This window comes from Taeniopygia guttata, chromosome 34, assembly GCF_048771995.1.
Source record: "Taeniopygia guttata chromosome 34, bTaeGut7.mat, whole genome shotgun sequence".
Taxonomy (NCBI): Eukaryota; Metazoa; Chordata; class Aves; order Passeriformes; family Estrildidae; genus Taeniopygia; species Taeniopygia guttata.
Genome location: NC_133059.1, coordinates 2068798 through 2094593, shown reverse-complemented (window position 1 = coordinate 2094593; position 25796 = coordinate 2068798). Strand labels below are relative to the sequence as shown.

General features: G+C 48.1%; 2 protein-coding genes and 1 long non-coding RNA gene across 3 annotated transcripts in view; 1 reads left to right on the top strand and 2 right to left on the bottom strand.

Moving 5' to 3' along the window:
* LOC121468955 (uncharacterized) overlaps positions 1–25796 on the bottom strand; it is a 2238800-nt gene that overhangs the window by 617997 nt on the left and 1595007 nt on the right. The window lies entirely within an intron of this gene.
* On the bottom strand, positions 19394–19899 carry LOC105760181 (uncharacterized). Its single transcript, XR_001123280.5, has 2 exons — positions 19679–19899; positions 19394–19558 (listed from the first exon to the last, which is right to left on the bottom strand). It is a non-coding gene; the product is annotated as an uncharacterized lncRNA (long non-coding RNA).
* The window catches only part of LOC140681309 (serine/threonine-protein kinase pim-1-like), a 30073-nt gene continuing 24780 nt past the window's right edge, over positions 20504–25796 (top strand). The window contains exon 1 of the mRNA XM_072920871.1: positions 20504–20572. Coding sequence (XP_072776972.1) covers positions 20504–20572 — 69 coding nt within the window. The remainder of the gene's footprint in view (positions 20573–25796) is intronic.

The following is a 25796-nucleotide window of genomic DNA, read 5'->3' as shown; positions in this document are numbered from 1 at the left end:
CCAGCTCTGGACCATTCCGGGATTATCAGGTCTACCCTTCTCTGGGGCTGCCGGACGGGGGGCAGCACCCATGGGTGGGCTTTGGCAGAGACAACAGGTCTACCCGGTCTCCAGGCCGGCCCAGGGTGATCACGTCTACCTCGCTCCTGGGCCAACGGGTTCGTGGCAGCTCCTGGGCAGCAGGGCAGTGTCGGGGGACAACAGGTCTGCCCTGACCCTGGGCCGGCCTGGGGCCATCAGGTATGCCCAGCCACGGGGCCGCTGGGCTCTGGGCGGCGCCCATGCAGCGAGCGTTCGTGGGGCACAACAGATCTACCCCGGCTCCGGCCTAGCCCGGGACTATCAGGTGTACCCGGCCCTGCAGTGGTGCTCAGGCATCGTGCGGTGGCGGGGGACCAAAGGTCTACCCCGGCTCCGGGCCGGCCAGGGGCCATCAGGACTACCCCTCTCCACGGCCACCATGCTTGTGGCGGCGCCCAAACTGCAGGCGGGATGGGACTCTGACAGATTGCAGACTTAGGATTTATTATCTGTCTGTATCATACAAGCAAAAAGCAAGAGACACAGAGAAAATAACAACATCTATGCAAATCCAGATCCAAGACAAGATGGCAGCTTATGAAAAGCCTTTTTTTACATTTTCTTTGATCCAACAGCATAAAAGAAAAGGTGCAAAGTCATTATACTCTTACTGATAAGACAAGGACCCACATGGGTTTAATATTAACTAAAGGACTGCTATGAACTTCAAACAGTACACAATAATTCACTAAATAAGATTTAAACTGTTAGGAAAATAAGGCCTTTTTGTTCATAATATAGAGTTTTCACATCTATAAAATAGAATTTTCACTTAGAGTTTTCACTTGTCTGAACATGTTCTCATTTTGCCAAGCATTCCAGAATATCTCTCAAGGACAACTTCGTTACACACTGTTTTAGGGAGTTAAAACTAATTTAGGGAGTTGAGGTTGTTAGGCATCAAAGCACCTAAGCGAATATCTTCAAGGACAGTTCCGTAATCCTGTGGAATGCGAGTAAACGTGCCTAGAGATAACATTTCTTGCTTTGAGAGAATTCCCAGATCACAGGAACAACCTTGAGGAAGACTACTGGCCTTCATCCCACGACCACCAAGAGGCAGAAAACGACCACCTAGCAACAGAGTGCACCTGCGCAGAAAAGACACCAGAACGTCACACTTCCGGAGGAGAAGACCCAATAAGTTGGGGGGGAATGGGGCACGAAAGGGCGGTAGTTGGAATAACTGCCGCCCAGCGCGCTGATTTGCTTTCGTTTCCTACCATTAATAAATCTTTTTAATTGGATTAGAAAGCCTATTGTGCTCGTTCATAACAAGTTGGAATTCACATCATGGAGAAGTCGTGCAACATGGAAGAGGGGAGCATAGAAATAAAGAGGAAAACATTTTAGATAGTTTCTTTCATTTTCATTTCACTTCTGAAAAGCTGTTTCACTTTTCCAGGAATCTTCCCCTGTCTGCTCTTGTCAAGAACCTCTCATGGAGAACAAGGTCGAGCTTCTGTCCCAAGATTTGCCACCTACTGCAGCTTCTCTTGGCTTTCTGCACTGCACTGTGTGTGCAGCATGACTTTTACAGCAAAGCAGGCCAAATGTTTGGAGAACGTTACATGTCCTTTCTTTTCCTGGGGGTCTGGGGAGTTTTGCCACTGGTGAAGCGGCACAATTGTGACTGTTTGTCCAGGTTTAGGGCAAATGTTGTGAGGAAACCTCCAAAAGGAGTCCGTCTACAAATGAAGTTCAAGCAGCCCCTCCCCCTACTATTTCAGGAGAAGACTTCCCTGGAGAAAAATTTAAAAAAAACAGTTTATTTATCAAATAAAGTATTCACAAGCGTGAATAATATGAAATAAAACCCCTCACAGTTCTGAAGAGATGGCAATTCAGAAAGTCCTGTTTGTGGGTTGTAGTTGGCTCACTCGGTCTCTTCTCAGTCCCTCTGGCCCTGGAATGCAGGGTCCCAGACCTCGGTGGGCCACAGGTGTGAGCTGCCGGTGTTTTTCTGGGTTTTCTGTCCAGAGCTGGGTTAAACAGTTCCAAGAAAAAGGAAAGCCACAGTCTGAGCGGAGCCTTCTCTGCCTCAGGTAGCTGAAAACCAAATTGCTACACCTGGGCTGTGAAGACACCAAGAAGTTTCCAAAGCTGGGCAATGGTGGTCCCAGCAAACACCACACCTGGCTGGTTTCAGGATTGGAAATTTCTGGTTTTGGGTTTCTGTGCCAGCAAATTACTGGACTTTGGTTGTTCTGGCACCAAAAAATTTCCTAATCTGGGCACTGGTGGTCCCAGAAAACAACAGATCTGGATGGTGCTGGAGCCAGAACCCAGAATCTTCCAAATTTTGGCTTTCTGTGCCAGCAAATCACTGGGTTGGGGATGTGCTGGCACCAAGAAGTTTTCAGATCTGGGCCCTGGCGGTGCCAGCAAACACCAGATCTGGGCCGTGTTGTTGGCAGCAACAGAAATCTGCCAGATCTGGGCACTGCTGGCACCAGGAAATTTCCAAACCTGGGTACTGGCGCAGCAAACAAGATGTGGGCAGGGCTAGACCTAGTGCCAGGAAGTTGCCAGGTTTTGGATTTCTGTGCCCGCAAATTGCTGCACTTGGGCTGTGCCTGAAGAGGGAAATTTCCAGATCTGGGCACTGGCAGTGCCAGCAAAGACCACATTTCAGGTTCCAGGTGCCAGGAAGGACTGGATCTGGACCCCTTCCTCTTTTCCTTCCTTCCTTCCTGGGGTCCTGCTGCCAGCAAACCCCAGACTGGATGGTGCCGGCAACGGGAATTTGCCAGGTTTTAGCTTTCTTTGCCAGCAAATTGCTGGACATGAGCAGCGACGGAAGAGGGAAATTTCCAGATCTGGGCACTGGAGGTGCCTGCAAACACCAGTGGAACCTTCTGGTCCTCGCCCAGACGGATGACCAGTGGTTTCCCCGAGAACTGGCTCTGGTGACTTTACAAAGAAAGACTGTTTTGATCTGGTTGTCTGGAAACAGAACTTCAATGAAGGCGAACACAACAAACAGGACGGCGTGCAGAGTACAGAGAGCGAACGAGAAGAAAGCCTGGGTCCAGTGTCTAGCAGGGATATTGATGCATTTATATATGGGGAGGGGTAAAGGCGGGATCTGAGGGCAGGATCCAAGAGGAAGGAACGATTCAGAATATGACAATTCTTGCAGTAAGAAGTAAGCAATGGTAGCAAAGAGAAGTCAGAACTTTCTAGTAACAATCTGCATAACTGAACAAGAGGAGTATGGGTGGGAGCTCCTGCTCACCCTAACCAGAGAGGGTTTTCCCAAGGCTTTAAGCCAAGGTCTCCTTCTTCTTTTAAACCAACCCCAACACACCAGATTAGGGCGGTACTAATGCCAGCACCGGGAAGCTACCAGGTTTTGGCTTTCTTTGCCAGAAAATTGCTGCATTGGGGTTGTGCCGGCACTGGGAAATTGCCACATCTGGGCACTGGCAGTGCCAGCGCACACCAGATCTGGGCAGGGAAAGTGCCAGCATTGGGAAATTGCCTAATTTTAATTTTCTGTGCCAGCATATTCCTGGAATTATGCTCTGCAAGCATCTGAAAAATTCTGGATCTGGGCACTAGCGGTGTCAGCAAACACAAGATTGGGTTGGTGTAGGCACCATGTCTATGCCTGGTTTTGGATTTGTGTGCCAGCAAATTGCTGGACTTGGGCTGCACCAGAACAGGGAAATTTCCTGGTATGTGCTGCATGAATCTTTCAGATCACAGCAAGTGAATCCATACACAAAAGCATCCAAATTCTCAGAGAGGGAGTCAAGAAACTGCAAGTAGAAGATGAGGAAGAGTGGCTCAAATGACTATTCAAAAAATGGAACTTATCTGGTTGGGCTTTATCTTTGGTCAGACGGGTTTACTGATTTTTGGAGCTGTTGTTGTTGTGTTTCTATTGTTACCCTATTTTGTAAGTTGTCTGTTAAGAGCTGTCCATAAATCTTTACAGAAAATTTTTCTAAAGAGAGGGGAAGATGTGGAAACACGTCTGGCTGGAATGAGTGGTGGTTTGGCCTCAGTATGAGACCATGGGGAACAGGACACCTAGTCAGGTCATGGCGAGAAGACTGGGGCCATGGGAGTCAATATGTTAATAGAACTATCCAACATTTGGTCAGGTTTCTGGTTCTTGTTCTCAGTTGGTTTGGAACCTGTTGTGTGTAAGGTCATGTTCCAAGTTTGTGATTGGACCCTTGCCCTCAGAAGACCTGTCTGCCTTGTTCCGTTCACCATGCCCCTGGGTCTTTGGATCTTGCCCCCAGACTATGCAGTTTTCCACATTTGTTATTTTGTTATTAAAGTCTTTATTTTTTGGGCAAGACCATGGTACCCATTCCTCATTTATTTTGCCAGTTCCCCCAGCCAAGCCAAACTAGGGATCAGAGCGAGAGAAGACTGCGACAATGGAGTGGTAGGAAGTGCAAGGGAACACAGAGAGAGGTTGGCACAGCAATTCAGGGTTGGAATAGGAAAGGCAAGCCAAGTTAGAGGAGGGCTGGGACTGGCAAGGCAATGGAGGAGAAGAAAGAAGTAAGCAGATGACGACGGTGAGGCAAAGGGTCTGCAAGGTAATGCAAGGCAAGGGAGGGGTAGCAGTGCCATGCAAGAAAAGGGCTGGGCCTATAAGGCAAGGCAAGTGACAGGTAGGCAAGGGAAAGAGAATGAGGAGGAGTAATGCAATGATGGGAAAAAGGAGGAGGAAAATCAAGGTAGGGTATGAGTGAGCAGGGAAATGCAAGATAAGGGAATCATGAGATGGGCAATGGAAAGACACAGAGGGTTCAGTAAAGCAAGAGCAGGGATGGTCAGGCATGGCAAAAATATTTGGGGTAGGGTAAAAAAGGCAAGACAAGGCAAAGCAGGAGTAGGCAAGGAAGTGAGACTCAGGAGAAGGAGGCAACAGAAGGCAAGGCCAGGGAAATAGCAGAAGAAAAGTCAAGATAGGGGATGGGTGAGCAAGGCAATGCAAGGCAATGAAGTCATAGGAAAGACAAGGGAAAGACATGAGAGATCAGTAAGGCAATACATAGCTGGAGAAGGCAAGGCAAGGGACAAGAAGGATGTGAATGGCAAAATAAAGCAAGGACGGTGTAAAATGGGCAAGGCAAGGCAACAGGAATGCCTTGCATGCCTATCCCCACCTTGACATAGCTAAATATATCTTCCCTGCCCTTCCATTTTCTAGCTTTCCCCTTCTGAGTCTTGCCAACCTTGCCTACTCTAACCCGGCACTGCTTCACTGACCTCTGTGTATCTTTTCCTTGTCCTTCCTGCCACTCCATTCCCTTTCATTGCCTTGTTTACCCATCCTTCACCTTCATCTCCCTACCCCTTTCTTCCCTAGCCTTGCTTTGCCTTGCCTTTTCTACTCTCCCTGCCTTGTCTTAGCAACCCCCTTTTGTCGTTCCCTTGCCCTTCCTTCAACTCCACTGCCTTGCATTGCCTTCCTCACGCATCACAACCTTGAACTTCCTATCCCTTTGTTTCTTGTCCTTGCTCTGCCTTCTCCTCCTTCCTGTTCATGGGCAAGCAAGGAAGCGCAAGGCTTGCATTGGACTTTGCATTGCTTTCTGAGCCCTCTGTGTCCTACTTTTACCCTTCCTAACACTACCGCCTTGTTTTGCCTGGTTGCTCACCCATTCCCCATCTTGAGGTTTTATCAGGGACCATTTTCCACATATGTGAGACAAACCCCCCCCAGTGCTGACTTGTACATTTTCTTAATAATATAAAATATTACATACATATCATTCTACCGGCGTGATTTATCTTTATTACATATAACAATCCCTCCCCTTCTACATTAACCCATTAATTCATGCCTAAAACCTCTATATTTAATGCTTTCTTCCCTTAGTTTGGTGCAATTACTTTTAATCTTACCTAAAAAGAATAAACCCTCAGTTCCCTCTTAGTTTCCATCACCCCATTGTTCTTTTGGAATTTCTTGGTAAAACCTGTAAGTATTCCCTTCTTCTTTTACGTGCCCCTCGAACTTGGCCAAGGCCTCTGCTGCTCTGGTGTGTGGGTTTTCTTCACCTAGTCTCATTATTTTAGATACCTGATTTATTTTCCCAGTTGCACACTCTGGATCCGTGGGCATGGCTGCTACCTGCATCCCTTGTACCACTGAGTGTATTAACCTGAAAAGCAGGGTACCATGCAGGGCAGGAAGAAGATTCCGGCTATTGAGCACAATGCAAAAAGTACAACCTTTCCCCCCGCCCTCGAGTACTATCAAACAAATGGTCCCATCAGGATGCTTGGAGGATGGAGTTCCACTTTTGCACCTGAACGTGTGCTACCCTTTTGATTTCAGTTGCCAAGCCTCTGATGGTCTCTTTAGTTCTTGTGCCACCTGCCTTATTTTATTCTCCGGGCCCACCCCCTCTTTATTTCTTGAGAAGCAGAATGTTCTATCATATTGCAGACAGACCCTGTCATCCTGATCCTCTAAAAGGTCAAGGATAACCGGTTCATTTTCGAGGGAAAATTTTTTCTTATATTTTGAATTCCCTCCAACCCAATATGTCTTTTACCCATCACACACATTCCCAGTTGATTCTTATCATAACACAGTGGTTTAGCCTGAAAATAAGCTACAAATGCTGACTCCATTTTTCCCCCAACCCATAATGTGCGATTACGCTTATCACAGATAGGGACAGGTATTCGTTCAGCATTCCTCTTGCATGTTTTGTGCTCTGACTGCCTTTTCTTAGGGGTCGCCCTTTTTAGATCACAATTTATTTTCTTACACTTCCCCCATTGAGTGCCATTTATGGGATTCTATCCTCTTATCTTGTCCTGGCTGCAGTTCCTGGGGGTTGGGAATGTTGGAGCCCCCGATTCCCCTTGTCCCCTCTGGGCATTCTGTACGCATGGTACGTCCTCGCCGCCGGGGCCTCGTACATCCGTGCTGGGTAAGCAACCTGAATGTGTACTAATTTTGAGGCACATTGCTAGGCTCAGGATCATCAGGACCCCCACTATGAAAACTCCTCTGCCTCTGCCTTGGCTCAACTGGGTTGCAACCAGCGGCAGGGTAAACCATCTTCTCGGCAGCAGTAGTAGTCCTCTGTGGTGTCGTGCCTGGCCCGAGCTGCATCCCTCCGTTTAAAGATGCCCCACCTTGATAGTTTAACTGTGTCTGCGCTGCAGGGTACTTTGTTTAATCTCCGGCATTCAACAGTAATGATCTGAGCTTTTGACCTCAATTTTCCCCTCACCCCATTTTGGAATAGGCAAAACCACACCAAGGACTCTACTTCAATTATACCCAGACTAGTGGTGAGCCCTAAAACACGGCTAGTCAGTCACTGTTCTTCCTCCAGGCACTTATCACACAAACCCTTTGGGTTTTTATTGCTGTATCTGTAGTTAAGAGGACAAAACAAAACAAAACAGAACAAAAGCCTTCCTAATGAGGTGACAAAGGAGCCTCTCTCCAAGTTTGGATGAGCACCTTGTCCCTGGGTTGCACTTTATGTATGGAGAAACCAAAGGGGGTACTTTGTGTTATTATTCTCTGCTTTCACAATTCCTGAAGATTCTTGTTCATGGACATGTGATACGGCTGGATCTGTCCATCTTCTACCCTCGGGTGCCCCACCAGCATGCCGTGTTCGTAGGGCATCCCATATAGCATTTTAAAGGGTGACAGCCCAGTCTCAGAATGAGACAGGGTCCGAATATGTAACAGGACTAAGGGGAGGCATTTTAACTAGGACATTTTGTTTCCAAAATCAATTTAACCAATTGAGATTTTAGTGTTTGATTCATCCTCTCGACTTGCCTGATTAACTTTTTGGCAAATCATACACCCTTACACCTCTTGTTTCACCGATTCATAAATCCCCTTACACTCAAAGAATCTCAGGAATTGCTCTGTCAGGGCCTGAGCTCTCCAGTGTGTCTGTTGATGTAGTCTCCTTAGGGTTTTTCTGGTATAATCTTTAGACAATAGCTCCCTCCCATTGGGCAATTTCCACTTACCTCCTTCTAGCTGGCCTCCTATTTTTTCGTCCCCCTCAGTTTCTTTTGGGGAAGGGTGTGGGGGATATTCCCAGACCTTCCCTTCTTCAATTCCCGGGGTACTTACCTTCAGTAAAGCCACGCTTTTAGCTTCTTTGTCTGCTAAGTTATTTCCTTGGGCCCTAAACTGCATTCCTGTTTGGTGCCCTTTCACGTGGACTATGGCAATTGCTTCTGGCCCTCTAATGGCCTTTAAAATTTGTCTGATTATTTTTTCATGCACTAGACCTCACCCCCGAGTGTTAAGTAACCCTCATTCTTCCCAAATTTTTCCAAAAGTGTGTGCCACTGCAAATGCATATTTCAAATCTGTGAAGATCGTTCCCCTTTTCCCCTTTAATTTCTGTAAAGCTCTTAAATACTGCATGCAATTCACAAGTTTGTGCTGACTATCTGGAATTCAGGGGTTCTGATTCTATGACTTCCCCTGTTTACAAGTTTGTAAAATGCAGGGGAAGAACCACAAACTCACTGGGAAAGGTGGTATCTCTAAAGTGTCCACTTTTCTCAACACAAAACAGCATACAATACTTCAGCACCCATCCACGTCAGCTTCCTCTGGTCCCCACATACTCTGGACATAATCAGAATAACAGCACACAGTAAAATTCCAGGAATCAAGTCTGAACCACAGGGGCAGAGGAACATCCCCCCCCGCCCCCAATCCCCCACCAAGTTCATCTAGCCACAGTTAAAATGTGCACAGTCTACACAAATCACCACTTGTAAACACAATAAATGTCCTCTCCCACGTTTCCCCACTTGTTCCACTTCTCCGCGGGCCCTCCCTGCCCCCACAGCTTATCCCAGCCAGCGCCTCGGGCCTCACTCGGTCGCTTCAGATATGAGTAGAACTTCCCCCCACCCCGTGCCGTGGGTGCACACACTCTTTCGCTCGTTCACTCACTTTATACACCATGCACTCACACAATTGGAACACATTACCTACACAATGTCCAGACCCAAGCATACAAATCCATTTACTACTGCATGTCCTGATTCCCTTTTTCCCATCCATGACCCTCGCCGAGCTATGTACAAACCACTTTATCCCTTCTTCTAATTTTTCCACTTCTAAATCTGGTCTTACTTTTGGTTTGCAGCCCCACCACTTCAGCACAATCATGGGTAGGCACTCCTGTGGTTTCCCCAAACAGAAACCGGGCGGGATTTTGTGACGAGGTTTTTCGTAGCTCCAAATACCAAGAGTGGATTGTTATAGCCTCATATTTTAGAAGTCTGGCATCACCCATCTGCTTGTCTGCCCCCTTCTGCAAAACACTTCCCACACTGTGCAGGGTGCAAACCACCAACGGTGCCCCAAAGGTCACCCTCCCAGCCTCCTCCACCAGCACTGCCACCGCCACAATTGCCTGTCCTGCAAGCACGCAGCCCCCCCACCCACAGAGTCCAAAAGCCTTGACACACACGTGTCGGTCTCAGATTCAGGCAAAGAGAGAAACAGAAAGTTTCTAACCAGGCAGAAGGCTGAGAAAGTGCTGAAAAGAATGTAAATAAGGTTCTTTATCTTTCTTGTTGTTCACATTGCTTATAGTTAAGTTCTACCCCTGTGCGTCATGCACTGTGCACCATTGGTGAGGGTTGTTTTCACTTCAGGACCAATAGAGTTAGTCTGCATGAAGCTCTGTATAAAGAGCAATGCATTTTGAAATAAATCAGAGTTTTACTCTCTCCTTCTGAAGTGGAATCATCTCATTCCCGTCCACCCTCAACAGCGTCAGCACACACACACCACCGGCCTCTTGGCCCCTGCCCACTCCCAAATCCACACTCCATGAGCAGTGTGACCACTGGCGTCCACAAACAGCTGAAATGGGTCTTCCCCACATCAGGGAGGCTCAACACAGGAGCTACCATAAGGATCTCTTTTAGCTCCTTGAAGCCCTCCTCATCCTGTTTTGTCAGGGATCTGAAGAGTCTCCAGCGTCACTGGACCCTTTGGTTCTGCCTGCATCTAGAAGTGCCACAGATGTGCCAAGTGGGGCCAGTGACCCATATTCCAAGGGCAGTGTAGGCAGGAGGGCATGAATGAAGAAGAGCCATCCCCACTTTCAAACCCTACCAAAGACACCATAAATGTCACGTTGTACCTTTAAGAGACAGCTGAGAACTCAGAAGGAAATGCTGAGCATATTCACAGGGTGAAAAAGAAGGGAATCTTCCAGGCAAGTTAAAGTTTCAGAAGCTTTATTTTCAATCCTAATCTATAATCCTTCTCTACAATCCTACTCTACAAAACTACTCTTCAGTCCTATTCTTAGCTGGTTATGGAAGAAATGGTCCTGATGTGATTATCACAGTGTTTGCTTCACCTTCCTCCTCTTCACTGAAATAATGAGTGCTGCCAGGGTAGACGCTGGCTTGGCTGATACCAGTGGATGCTGCTCACAGGAAAACAAACAACAAAAACCAATAAAGTATGACTTTCTAAGCTCAGTGCTTCACAGATTCAATCAGGATTCCTCTGTTACTTAGAAAGACCCAGAAAGAGGAGTGATGGGACCGTAGGAGCGATGGGACCATCTGCTCCCCAGTCACAACGTGCAGGACCTTGCCATCACAGGCAAACATGCCCAGAATCCCACTCATCCTTTTATTCTGGTTTCTCCATCCTGCTGGGACTTTTGCCTTGCCAGTGCTTTCTGTCCCTGGGGTTCCTGCCTTTCAGGAAACTCCAATGACTCACATAGGTCCCTGTCTTTGAGACAGGCACCATGCTCATTTCCACAGGAGACAGAGCAGTGTCTCTCTTGGTACCTTCCTTCCCAGCAGGGCCAGCCGAGGGGCGCTGGGTCCTGCAGTTCTCTCTCTGCCACACAACCTGGCAGTCAGCCTGGGCCAGTTCCCCTCTGCCTGAGCGTGCCAGGCAGCAGACGGGGCTGGGACAAGTCCTTCTCAGCTGTCCCTGTTTGTGTGCCAGAAACCTCTAAGGGTGGGGTGGGGGGCACAAACCAGAGCCCCTCAGAGGCTCACAGGGAGGCCCCACAGCCCCTCCTGCCCACAGCCAAATCTCTCCAGACTGCTCTGCCAGGACTGGCAGCCTTGGGTTCCTCTGCCACCATTTCATGGCTCTGTACCCTGCATTGCTCTACTTCAATTCTTTTGCTGTTAGGTAAAACAGAACACACCACCCAGTTCCAAAACAGGGCAACAGAGACAGTCAGAAAACAGAGCACCTGTCCTCTCAGGAAATGCAGAGAGAGGTGGAGTTACTCAGTTTTGTGAGGAATGGGACCCAGGGAGACTTTATTGCTGCTTCCCAAGACTTCAGAGTGGCTTTGAAGAAAGTGGGGGACACCTTTTTTAACAGGGCCAGTTACAATAGAATGTGGGTGAATAGTTTAAAACACAAAGGGGATCTAATCAGAGTAGGTCTAAGGAAAACCTTGTTTACTCGGTGCATGGTGCCACCCTGGCACAGGTTGACCCAGGAGCTTGTAGGTGTCCTGTCGGAACTCAAAATGTCCCTCAGACATTTTTAGAGGTTCCAGGCCTTGGTCAGAAGCATTTTAGACCCTGACAAACAGCAGAAAACAGCTGTGATCTTGAGTTTGAGCCATGGAATGAATTACCAACTTTAAAGGTGGAACAAGCAGTCACAGAGGGTTAGATGATACAGTAAAAGTAGTCACAAATTAGAGGGTAAAATTTTTTAGTATTGTACAGGGGGGTTTTAACACCTGTACAGGGGGGTTTTACTTTGTACAGGGGGGTCAGGAGTTCTAAGATGGAGGAAAGTGGGCCTGATCCTTTTCTTCCTCCTTCTTCTTCCTCACCTCCATGTTCTTGGTGATGTTGGCATTTTTCTATTGGTTCAGGCTGGGGACACACTGTTCAACGTAGATGATAGATATTGGCACATTATTGTAAATATAGTACACGTAATTTCTGGTATATAATGTTTGTACCATCCCACTGAGGGGCAGAGCCCCACACGCTGCCCTGCAGGACAGACCTGCGGCAAGGCAGCAGAACTTGTTATAGATAAGCAAAAATAAACAACCTTGAAACCAGCACAGACGAATTATGGCTTCTGCTTTGGCAACGGGGCAGAAAGACAGAGACTTTCTACAATCTCGGAATCACCAATACCCACAGATTCCGACAGTGGCTCTCAGGTGTTTAGTCTGGAGAAAAAGGGAACACGAGGCTCCACCTGCTTCTTTCCCATCTGTAACTGCTCTCCCAGAGCCCATTGTTTAACCTCCATTCTGCAGTGGCAGTTTCTGCCCTGGCAGAGACCCAGAGATGACTTTCCTTTACCAACAAAAAGCCCAAACTCTGATGCAGCCACAGCTTTGCCAACATCCTGCCAATCTTGCCTTGGTAGCCGATTTCATTGACTGACCTAGTTAGTGGGAACTACATCAGCAAAAGCACATCTCCTTCTCTGAGGATTCACACCAGCTGGACAGCCTTTTTGGAAGGGGGACTTTGCTATGTTAACTAATTCCAAGGATTAGTACATGAACGGCATCTCTGCAGTGCTTGTTGGTCCCTTAAGCACAGTTGCCATAGAACAAGACTCATCAAGTTTTTAGTCCTGTTCTTGAAAACAATGGTAATTGGGAGAAAAGAAAGGAAATCCATCAGTTAATCCCCAGGTAAGGAAACAAACATTTACAATCTCATATTCAACACAGACACATTAAGATGCATGCACAAATGCATTTGGATCAAAATGCCTGCTTGGGCACACAGGAGCCACCTGCAGCTCTGTCTCTCAGCAGTCTGAAAATTTCAGCTTCCCTTATGCAGCAAAAGAAAAATTTTTCCTGCTCAGAAAAAGGAGAAATGCCATCCCTATGGACACCCTCTGCTCATTTGGCTTCTCAAGTCAATGCATGAATGGTAGGCCCATCCCAGAAAATGCCAGGAAACAACAGGAGGTTTTGGCAGGCTCTCCCCCTCACCAGGCTCCGGCTTGGTGATGTGGAGAACGTGGCTTGGGCTATGAACTTCTAAAATATGAGGCTATAACAATCCACTCTTGGTATTTGGAGCTACGAAAAACCTCGTCACAAAATCCCGCCCAGTTTCTGTTTGGGGAAACCACAGGAGTGCCTACCCATGATTGTGCTGAAGTGGTGGGGCTGCAAACCAAAAGTAAGACCAGATTTAGAAGTGGAAAAATTAGAAGAAGGGATAAAGTGGTTTGTTCACTTGACTTAGTGAACACGGTCACTAAGTGTTTCAGCAACACTGCACAAGAAGCAGAAGAGACTCTGTGGCCTTTGCAGCCTCATGCTCAGGTTTCAGGCATGTTTCCCAGTGAGCAGAAACTGCACAGGGGGTTACGTTAAGCTTAAGGAATGCACAATTTCTTACAGGCAAACATTTTCCCAGCATTTTCCACTGCACTCTGTTTCCAGCAGACATCCCCACCCTGTTCCATGCCCCTGGCAGAGCCCTGCACCTACTATCCACGGGCACCAGGGAAGGGGGCAGTCACACAGGAGACAGCCCGCTGCGCTGGGCAGCAACCAAAGCCCTGCCAAGTCGCAGCTGCAGGCCTGTATCTGCACAGGGTGCTCTGGCTGCCCCACTCCTCATGGAGTTTGGCTGGAAATGCAATTGCACGTTCTGCCTCAGGTAGCAGCACCATAGCTGTGCAAACAACAGCCAGGGGCCGTATTCCAAAGGCACTGCAGTGTGGAGGAAGGGATGCCCTAAAGATTGGGAAATGAAACAACACACTTTCCAGACAATATAAGTATAGGAGCTAAGATCAAATCTGGTCTTTAACTGGAGGCCTCCAGGGACAGATAGGGAAAAATATGGGACCACCCCACATAGGGCCAATGTGGTTTTATAAGTTTGGGAAACTAGCATAATTGACAGGAATTCCCAATTAGAAGCACAAGTAAAGGGGAAATCTCCCCCCTTTGGTTCCACCTCTTCTGGAGCCCCTCTTTCTTTGTGACTGGCTGCACTGGCTGTACTGGCTACAGTTAGTTTATGGAAAAGTGTAGTTCTCCATGTCTTGAGAACCTGTTTGAACTTCAGTTCCCAGAGGAGGCAGGATAGGATAGGAACCTTTGGAAGGTGTTTTGCCTTTCTGCCTATCAGGGGAGGAAAAGTACTGAAGTTACATAGGAACTAGATAATTATACAACAATATTCTACAGAGCCATACATAACTATGAAGGAAATCTAAAAGCAAAAATCATTTTGGCATCAGAAGGAGACCCTTCCCCAATCCCTAACCATACCAAAACCACCACAAATGGGACTTTCCATCTTGTAAAAACAATTCTGAAAGTTAACGTAGAGCTTATTCACAGGGTGACAAGGAAGGGAACCTTCCAATGGAGTTGAGGTTTGATAGAGTTTTTATTCTGAGTCCCACTCACTGGAGAGAGCCATCCTGAAATGGTCATCACCACCCCCTGAACTCCCTCCATTGCTTCACTGCGATGATCAGAGATGCCCATCTGGAGAGAGGCTCGACTGGCTTCAAATACGGATGCAGCCCAAAGGGAAAGCAACAACAACAACAACAAGGGAACCATTACTTTGCAAACTCAGTGCCTCACAGGCTCAAGAGAGATTCCCTGGTTTCCAGAAATACACAGAAATAGGACTGACAGGACCTTCTGCACTTCTGCCTTCCTGTCCAGGACCTTGCTGTGGCAGGCCAGTATGGCCCATAGTCCCACTAATGTGTTCATCAAGGGATCTCCAGCAGCAGCAGTGGCGCAGCTCAGAAACCATCAGGCAGCAGCTCCCATTCCCTGTGCGTGCATGGGAGCAGGGCCAGCACTGCCAGGGCCAGGGCGGGCAGAGAGCACGGGCAGCGCTGATCCCAAGGAGCCACCGCTCTGACACTGCCAGCAGGACCCGCACTGAGACGAGGGCTCGGGAGGTGCCATGGGCACTGAGATGGTTTTTGCAGTGCATGAGGCAGCTCAGGTGCCTGCCTGAGCCTTGAGTAGGCAGCAGGCAGCTCTGCCAGCAGCACCATATGGCCAGAGAGCTGCTGTGTTTCAGACTCACAGCAAAGCCCACCCAGCAGGACAGCTTCCATGTCAGAGCTGCAGACCCGCTATCCTGTTACCTTGGTGGTATCCCAGGGCAGAATTTTGGACAGCTGTGACAGAGAATCTGTTCATCCAAGAGACGGATGACTCCACTCACAAGGAGCTCAGCACAAGCAGAGCTTGGGCAATCCCCGTGGGACCAGCTGAAGATGCCATTGCAGCTGAGGGGACAGGACCAGTGCCTGTAAAGGGACAATTCTAGTGAAGTACTAAGGCCTGAACAACAGACCCTCGGCCAAAGCTGACCTCCAGATGAACCTTCCAACCAAACGTTATATTTATAATTGCTCATAATCAAAATATGCATGATCATTACCAGTATGATGTATGTATTGCTCATTAGTGAAGCAGGTGTTTACCTTTCCACACTTAGAAGCGAGACAAGGCCACAAAATCAGATCTCTCTCTATCTGGCTTTGTTTGAAGGTATAGGGTCAAAGCAAACTCCCTTGGTTCCTCCCTGAGCCCTGGCCAAGGGGAGGATGAAACCAGATGTTCCCGCACTAGAAGTTATGGTACCTTGTTTATTCATCAGTATAAAATCTGGGCCCTCTCACAGCAAAGTTGGCAGCCTCACCTGAGGGTGGGCGAACCACATAGGAATTCCCAGTTACTGGGAGTGCTTCTCCAATCCTTTGGTGTGACAGGGCATCCCCAGCTGATGTGTGTGTCAGGACAATGGTCAAGTATTAGGGTAACTGGTGATGTATCTTTCGTAGTAATAATCCGGTGCATTGCTTAGCTTATCCTTTTGTACTTCTTTGCTGCTTTGCCCTACAGTAAATGGCACTTCTTCCTTAAGTTGCTGTGGGTGTCTTTGGTGCTGACCCTGCCAGCAGGCCATTCCCTTCAGAACTGGACACGGTGGAGCCCTTCCAACACAGAACATTCTGTGATTCCGTGCTCACTTCTACAAAGTTTGCTCAGAATGAGTTTCAGCTAAAACACTTGAAATTATTTGCTGAACTTAGAGTTGATAGATAGTTCTTGTTGGTAAGTAATGGAGGTAGGGAACAGCTTTGTGTGTCCTTTTGGGGTGTGGCCCAATTTTCCGGTCTCCTCCCTCCATTTTGGGATATCATACCTCCTTTTTGGGTATCTCCACCCAGCTATTTTGGCTTCCACTCCTTCCACTTTGGGGTCCCCTTTAACTTTGTGCACCCCATCCCCATGTTCCACACATGCCAGCGTCCCCAGTGTGAACTGAATGGCCAGCAAGGGACTGGGGAAGGCTGGGACCCACAGTGATGTCAGTCATCCCTCCTGGTTACACACAGGACTCCTCGGCCCTTTCTGGGGTGCCCTGGATTGCCAAGGTCACGGTGAGGAAGTGTCTTTGCTGCCATCCTGTGCAGGATCATGCTTGGCCCATTATGGCCTCATGTCCCCTGTCTCTCATTGTCCTCTGACATTGCCTGTGTCCCTGCACCCCTCTCAAGAGCAGGACTTTGGCACTAACCCCAATGCTCCAAATCCACACGTTGGCTCTGTCCCTATGGAATCCCGACACGTACTTTATGGACAAGAATACCCCTTACTTAATCTAATAATTAATAACTGGCTAACAAGATAATGACCCCTCACTCTCACTTGTTTGCCCCCTCCTCCTTTTTTCTTTTAGATGCCAAGGAAACTAGATAATGCTTGAGCTATGCTAAAAGCTGTGCAGAAAGAAGTAGTTACATTGTACCCGGGGATGGGAATGAAGCACTTTCTAGAAATCAGCAAATTTAGCAGAACAAGCTAACTGCAAAAGGCTAATTAACCACTGGCTATTTGACCAGACAATCTTGTAGAGCATGTGCAGAAACAGAGGTTAAAAAATTGAAGCCCAAGGAAGCCTTCTGAGCCTTCATCCAAAATGACCAGCAGGAGGCTGACAACTGTCAGCATTAAGCCCAGAGTGACACAAGCTCACCAGGAGACTGAATTGCAGAAGACAAAAGTTTAATACAAAAGCTCTGTCTTTTATAGACAGGTTGGACACATTCTACTTGATTGGCTAATTAACGAAAACATCTTTCTTACAAACAGTCCTTAAGAAGAACAGAAAATCAGAATAGAAAAACACCACCTGCCGGTTGTTTATACTAACAAGTTATCATCATTTTTGCAACTCCCTAAAAGGTCTCACAAGCCGCTGTGAAAAACGAATGTCGTTTCTCCCTCTCTGGCCAGGCTGTCATCCCCAGATGAGCACCTCATGCAGAAACTGCACATGTGCTACAAGGGCTCATATAATGATGTAATTAGAATATATGTTGCAATATGAAGTTTAGGAAAGTATAATGAAAAGCCAGGGAATCTCAGAAAATGGGAAGCTGGACAGGACAAACGCAGATTTTAACCAATGTGGTTAATCAAACGTTCTCCATTTATTCAAGATAAGATGGTAGTTTCTATAAACTTCTACAGAGTTGACAGAAACGGCACTCAGATTGGCAAGCTAACATTGTTTACCTTTTCCTTAAGGTGGTCTAAACCTTACACTATAAACCTATACTAATTCACACCCAGACAGCCCAGTGGTCCCCATCACACCTTAATACTATTTCTATCTGCGCCCCAAGCTCTGAATTTCTAACTGCGTCAGAGGCGTGAAGGCCTCACAAGGCCCAAATCTGAGGCCTAGACTGGAGTAGCTCAAATCTCATAACTCATGTCTTCTTTCTCTCAAAAATGCTGCAACAGGAAGGAACTAATGACCAAGACATTCCATGCCCCCTGCCTTCCACTATGCCAGGTTGCTCCAAGCCCTGTCCAATTGGTCTGGAACACCTCCAGGGATGGCGCTGCCACAGCTTCTCTGGTCAGTCTATTCCAGGGTCTTTCCAACCTCACAGAATATAATTTCTTCCCACTCTCCTTCTAAACCTGTCCTTTGTCAGGCTGAACCCATTCCCCCTTGTTCTCTCCCTCCAGAGTCTTTTCCAAAGTCCCTCTCCAGGTCTCCTCAAGCACCTTCAGGCATTGGAAGGAGCTCAAAGGTCTCCCTGGGGTGGCTCCAGCAGCTCCACATCCTTCACCAATTCCAGAAACCAACCAGAGTTCAATAAATAAGAGACAAGAACTAGGTGGTTCAATCATGGTTACCAACACACGGAAATGACACAGGAACCCTCAAGCCCTGTGGTTCTCTGAGACCAGCTCTGCATTCCTCCCACGCTGAGGGAGGGCATCAGCAGGAGGGATCAGCACTGCCAGGGCAAAAGGTGGCCTCTTTTCATGGCCCTTGAAACTGGACATGTGAAATGAGGTACACAAAGCCAAAGGCCAGGTGGACCTGTCATCTCTGAATGGCTCTTTACAGTCTTCCCAGGAACATGAATGACAGTCACTGTTTTGCCAGGGAAACAGCATCTGTTGGGAATGTGGTGCAGAAAATGTGCTTTCTGCTCCTCTCAGAGCCAAAATTCCTACCCATTCTTGTAAGTCCCTCTAAGAAAAGGACCCTGTTCATCTGAGTGACAGTGAAGCAAAAAAGCAGCCCAGGAATGCATTTTCCTGCTCACAATACCCTCCATTCACATGGGTGACTTCGCACTGGCACACAGGAGTAGGGAAGGAACCCAAACACATCGTTTTACATAAAATCAGATGTGTTGAGGGTTGGACAGATCTCACAGGGATATGGAAACCTCCCCTGAAAACCCAGTCAGGGAGAGCCTGAGCTCTTTTGTGGCTCTAGGCAGGAAGATGCTCAGGATCTCCCAGAGAGGCTCAGCAGGCAGTAGGATTGTGCCTGGATCTCGCTCTGGAAATGCCAGTGGCTCAACTGAGAGCTGTGGGAATGATTTATAATGCACTGAGAGGGGCCACAGTCCTGCAAGGGTCTTTCATCAGGAGCAAAGAGCAGCCTGGAGGGTGGGGAATGCTGGAGCTGTACCACTGTGTGCTCATCCTTCACCTGAATGGGGAGCTGCCCCCAAAGTTGCTATGTATCACTTTTATGGTTCTCCTGTTGGGTATATTTTGGAGCAGCTGTTTTCTGTGGCTTTTTATGGTGGGAAGCAGCCATTTGCCTGCTGTGATATCCTCACAACTAATACTAACTCCTCATTCCCTTTGGTTTTATTTGTGTTTTTTTAATCCATTGGTTTGATTGGTTTGTGTGGGTTTGTTTGTTTGGGTTTTTTTCTGTTTTTGTTTGAGTTTTTTGTTTGCTTTTTTATAAGTGAGAGGTGAACTTGGCATAGCCAAACTCAAGATAATGTACACCAGGCTTGACTTTCCAGAAATTGCTTTTGGCTGGCTTTAACTTCATCCTCCAGGCTCAGGATAACCAGTACATTTGCAGATTTTCCTCTGCATCATCAGCTTGCCCAGACTTTGTTCCGTGTTTCACAAATGGAGAAGAAAATGGATATTGTGCCAAGCTTCATTTCAACCTGCATCAGCATGATAGAAAATAAGAAAAAAAAAAAGAAAATATTCACCAGTTAGAGCAGAACCAGTGTCCCACCATCTTCCCCTCCACTGTTATTAATTTTGTACATTTAGAGGCAAACCTGGGCCTGAAGCTTCCATCGCTCAGTTCCTGATGCAGGACTGCAAGGGTCCCACAAGAAAGGCTGGGACAGAGTGTTCAGAGTGTTCAACAGGGCCTGTGGCAACAGCACAAGGGGCGATGGCTTTCAGCTGCAGGAGGCTGATTGAGGTTGGATCTCAGGAAGCTGCTCTTTCCCACTGAGGCTGCTGAGGCACTGGCCCAGGCTGTGGATGCCCCATCCTTGGGAACAGGGCTCTGAGCACCATGGTCTGGGGGAACGTTGCTAAGCATGGAACCAAAGGCTCTCTAGCTCAACTGTCACGTCACAATCCATGTCCCACCTGGAACTGCCAGCAGCCAGCAAGCAGCACAACACAACTGTTGGCCTTGGGGTCAGCACACCCTGCACGCTGCTCCTGCCCGCTCCTGCCACCCTTCTTGTTCCTGCCCCCGGATACCCTCATCATCAGGTTCCATAGCTGCTGAAGGCCTGGATTGTGTCATCCATCCCTGCAGGATGATCACCTTTGTCCTGAGAAAGGTACGGTGCCATTCCATGGAGGTGGATCCCCCCAGCTGCCCGGGTGGGCTGGAGTTCTGGGGGGATGGGGTGGGACAGGGACCCCACTCTGAGGTTTTGCTACCTCTGCAGGCTGTCGCAGACAGAGAGGAAGAGATGGAGGTGGACACACAGATTGATAGAGAGGAGGAGATGGAAGTGGATGGAGAAAATGCTGGAGAGGAAGAGATGGAGGTGGACACACAGACTGATATGGAGGAGGAGATGGAAGTGGATGGAGAACACACTGAAGAGGAAGAGATGGAGGTGGATGTGTAAGAGGAGATGGACGTGGAAATGGAAGAATACACCGAGGACATGGACATTGATAAACAAGATGAAGAGGAGGCCATGGTCCTGGGATGAAGACCGATGCCAGCAGCAGGAGGTCCCCACAGGCAGAGTGGGTTCCCTGCAGCCAGGCTGGGGCTGGGCTGGGTGGTCCCTGCTCCGGCCACACAAGCCCCATCCCAGTGCCTGGGGCCCAGCCCCCAGCCCCAGCCAGCCTCAGCTCTGGCAGCAGGGTCCCACTGTGCCAGCCTGGGGACACACGGAAGAGCCCTCTGTGCCTGACTGGAGTGACCATGGCACCTGCTTTTCTTCCAGGACTGATGGAGATCCCGCACAGAGACGGCACCCTTCTGTACATAGTTTTAGAGTTTTATGTTCCCTTTAGGATATAGGTTTTAGGGCTTCGTTTTTTCTTCTGTAAATACGTTTCAAATATTGCTGTTAGATATGGTCTTAGGTATATACGTTCAATAAATTGTTGTTATTACAAATATTCTTACAAGAGTCAATGTGTTCTGTGTTTTCATTGCTATTCTTTTGTAAATAAACAACCCTGATTTTTCACACCCCAGCTCTCTTTCCATTTGCTTCAGACACAGGCAGCATTGGCAAAGTTGTGTTTTCCGCTTGCTCCAGGTTCCCAGGGCGGGAGGTTCATGGGGGAGCTGGCACAGCCACCCCAGGAGTGGGGGTACCTGCACAGAGGGGTCCCACTGACAGAGGTCACTGTCTCCTTGCAGTCTCTCTGGACACACTTGGTAGCTGCAGGGGCAAATCCCAGCGTGCCCGGTCCCGTGGGATCCCATGTTGGGACTCAGTGTCCCAGCCAGGGTGAGCACTGCTTGTGGCCCTGGGCTCAGCATGGCAGGCCTGGTGCTCACACCACTGCAGACTTCAAGCTGGCCATGCACAGCTCCGTGTTTCTCCCAAAAATATCACTGCTGCAGCACCTGGGGTTCCCCAGTGCTGGCCTTGTTATCCCTACTGCATGGAGGATCGCATGGCATGGCAAAGGATGGATCCCATGTGGCATCCAACCTGCCCTGATCCAGGCTGGACACCAGCAGGGGAAGGTGCAGTGCATTGTCTGCACTGCAGTCTTTTACTTATTAAAAGCCGCCCTGAAAGGGATCCCAGCACATTCTCTCGCTAGGGGAGGAAATAACACAGCAAGAAAAGGCTGATGTGGAAAATTAATCTCATCACATCCCAGGGGCTCACCAGCCCTTTCCACACCACTCCTGGATGGAAAGCTGCTGCAGGGACCTGAGGTCCGTGCTGGGGAGCAGCAAATCCGAGTGTTGAGCAGGCAGGGTGCCAGCAGCTGCTCCTGCTCCTCCTCTGAGTCACTGCCCCCTTACCTTGGCGAGCAGAGCCAGGAGCACCTGAGAGCAGCTCCAGCACCCGAGAACGTCTTGTTTCCTGTTACTCCAGCAGCACACTCTGATTACACATTCTCCCCCTGCTGCTAATTAATTAAATAAAATCAGGAGCACGTTAGCAGATGCAGAAGGGACTCACCCGTTGGCACACGCTGCCTCTGACCCCCTCCACAGCAGCCCTGAGGAACAGAACTCTTTTTCCTCAGCACTTCAGGGCTGGTGTTCCCCCTCTCCCAATTTTTGCCCTGTTTCTGGCAGAAGGCACCAAAATGAAGTTACTTGCATTAGGAGGGAATGTGTTTTGGGCTGATTTTGGACAAAAAGCTGGGTCAGGCCTCATCCGTCTCCCTGAGGCCTTGGGCTGCCACACTCTGGGTGGGAGTTTCTGTAGCAGCACCCGATCCTATGCAAAAAGCATTAAATGCTCTGATTTCATCTCACAGCACTAATTACTTCTCACAGGGCCTTTGATGCTGCTGAATAACTCATTAAATTCCCTCTGACCTGCCACAGCTTTGGCTGAGGGCACAGGGCCCTTGCAGGCCCGGGTGCCTCATGAAAGCCACCTCAGTGCCACCACACAGGCAGCGTGTGGCAGGGCAGGCTCATCCAGGACACCATCCACAGGGTGCAAAGAGAATGGAAAGCTCTGTCAAATGTGCTGTAAAATCAGGCAGAGAAATTGTCCTTGACCAGCTGTCTCTCCAGGCCCTGTTTCCAGGGCTGGCACCAGCAAATGGGCCCTTGTGTGAATAGATCTGTCAAAGCCCACAGGAGCAATTCCCATCCCAGCCCTGCCTACTCAAAGTGGCATCATTTTGGTACCTGACTACTTCCAAGGTGAAAGCATATTCTCTCTAATTTGCTAAATTGACAAATTTACTCCTCTCAGGAGACAGTCTCATTTCCATCTTCTACCTCTTTAGCTTTGTACACTCAGTCTATAACATGAAAAGATTTTACCTTAATTTCTTCTCCAGGAAAGAAGTCATCAATCTTTTATTTGTGGCACTTTAATTTGGCATGTTGTCTACAAAAATCCACTGCTCATCACATCGAAGGTTCATCCAGTAGTGCCAATTATTCCAGCACTGGAAATCTATAGTGGGATGGGTGGAAGGAACAGGGTCAAAATGAATGGGTCTTCTCAGAGGAAGAAGCAGAATCTGGGAAGACAGCACAGCTTTAAATTAGGATATCTGCTGTGCACGGCAAGAAAAAACACAAGCCATTCCTCATCCTGTCTCTGGATGTGATTCAACCCACTTGCCCCCAGCTCTGGAAGTGTGGTGCAGAGTCTGGTCCTCACTCCCCTGGCAAATGACAGGGCTGGGCTGATCTCAGCCTGGAATCCCTGTGGATTGACAGCAAGGACTCCTACAAGATAAGTTTTGCTCTTCATCCTTCCCACTCTCCAGGTATTTCTCTAGGAAATTCCACTCTCTAGTGTGGATAAAGCAGTAGAGATGGAAGGTTCTGTGTGCCCCAAAAGTCATCAGCCTCTTCATCCCACAGCTCTCCCACTCACAGCCGTCAGTTCTGTGCAGAGCGGGCACAAACTGGTCACTACTGGCACTGCCTGTGGTCTGAGCTGGGAACTGTGCATCACCATCAAGCTTCAAGTGCTTTATAGTGGGAAGTGTTTTACACAGTTCCCTACAGATTCTGGTTCTGGGTCAGTCCCACAGCAGCTCTGGGGAGTGTTTAGGTCAACAGGGTCTCCCGAGGCTGCAGCTGGAGCTTGGGGCCTCCTTCCAAACCACAGCACAGTAAAAATATGTACTAAGGTCACAATGAAAAATCCTCTGCTGAGCCTTCATAGTATCTGTCAACTCCTAATTCTGATTGTAAAATGCTATTTAGGAAGATCAGACTGATCAAAATCAGGACATTTTTGTGGATTTTTGTAAAAATGCTTTTTGAAGCTTTCAGATGGAGGGAATTTCACCAATGTCATTATTCCTCTTACAAGATTTTCAGCAACCGGTTACTTTGACTTTCCACTCTTATCTCCTGCCAACTTTTACCTGCCCAGAGCCACTTGTTTTGCTGACAGCTGCCATGCCCATGCACCATTTGCTGAGCATCACCTGCATGAGGCCTCAGGAGCTCACTGAGGAAAACTCACTCCTTCATATTCTTTGCAGGGACAGGGAAGATCTTGCTTGCTCAGTTGGGCAGTGGAGGAGTTTTCTGTTCAAACCTACTCTGTGTAGCATCACTGATGTATTTTTGACTCAGAGAAATCTGTTTATTTTCTGCTCTTAAATAAGGAGTGAGCAGCTCCATGAGTAACACCATGGCAGAGGAAACACAAACAGGCTGTTACTCAAACAGCATCTCTGAAGGGATTGTGCTCTGCTTTTCAGATGAGATTAAGAGCTCAATTACAGTAGAGAAAGAAGCTTTCACTAAATCACACACAGAACATAATAAGGACAAATTACAAAGCTTCAGAAGCAAATCTGTGTCAGACTGCTGGCTAAGGAGGCCTTCAGTGGTTTCTCCTGCCCTTCTGAAGAAATGAGTCCTGCACACCTCATCTCACCATGCTTTTGAGGAAAGCTCACAACCAGAATCCTATGAGGCATCCAATTCTTTGAACAGTATAAGCAACTACCCCCTCATGATTGTAATGAGTGGGGTGAAGCCTCGGGTTAGTGCTGATGTGCACAGGTTAGAAGTGCAATAGTTTGTTCTGCTAGCCCAGGAAAAGCCCAGAAGCTCAGTGTTGTCTCAGTCCCATACTGGTAAGAGAAGATGACGTGGAGTTTAAAGAATTTTAAGGGTCAGCACCTACAGGATCAATCAACTACCCAAAACCAGACCCTGGACATAACTGTTTAATTCCAGCATTCCTGCCATGCTCTCCTGTCTCCAAAGTCTCCACCAAGAAACCTGCAGATAAGGAGGTGAGGAAAGAACAGATTCAAGGCCCTTACACAGAGGACAGAGTTCAGAGACCTTCCAGCCAGAGGGATCCCTCCCTGAGCAGCCAGGCTGCCCAAACTTTCAAAATCAAAGATCCTGTGTGCAAATCCCAGGCACACAAACCACAGGCAGAAATACCCATTGGCCTCTGGATTTGCAGGTGACTGTACAAGTGTGAACCTGGAGCTGAGGGATTGGATGTTTTTCCCTCCCAGGAAACCCAAGGCACTGCATGGCAGAGCTCAAGGTGGACAGCAATTGGTTACACGGCTGCCCAGAATCCTGCACCTGGGAAAGGGGAAGTCCAGGTTCAGTCACAGAGTTGTCACCACTTGGTTTTTCTTCCCTTGTTATTCTGCTCTCCTGGAATATATTATGGTTAATTAAAGGCACTTAGCTAATTGGATTGTAAGCAGGTGCTAGTTAAAAAAAACAAGTCACTGTTCCCCTTTGAAATGCCAGACAGGAGATTCATTAAAATTCCCTTTGAAAAGACATCCCCAAACTCCCTGATCTGTTGATGAAAACAGTCAAGGAAAAGTTAAGGAAAAAAGAACAAACACTGTTTTTCAGGAGGTTTCACAACTCAGGCCACTGCAACCCCCATCGAGCATTAGGATTGAGGATTGGCATTCCCACACCAGGAAACCTTTCAAAGACTCATAAACTTTCACTGAAAAGCAGTTCCAGGATGCACAGAGTTGAACAACAATCCCATGAAGACAGAATATTTCCATCAAGGCTGGGATGAGATGAGCAGGAGAGGATGACTGGGGCTCTTCAAAAGCCAGACCTCAGAGCTGAGGCAGGATTTAATCCTGATATCCCTCTAGTTATCCAGAAAAGGATCAAGACATGTGAGGCAGCTCAGAAAGCCAGAGTGCTCAAAACAGCAGCATGTACAGAGAAGGAAGAAGAGGAAATACAGCTGGATACTTCCTAACGCTCTTCTTTGGACTGACCTGGTGTCTGGT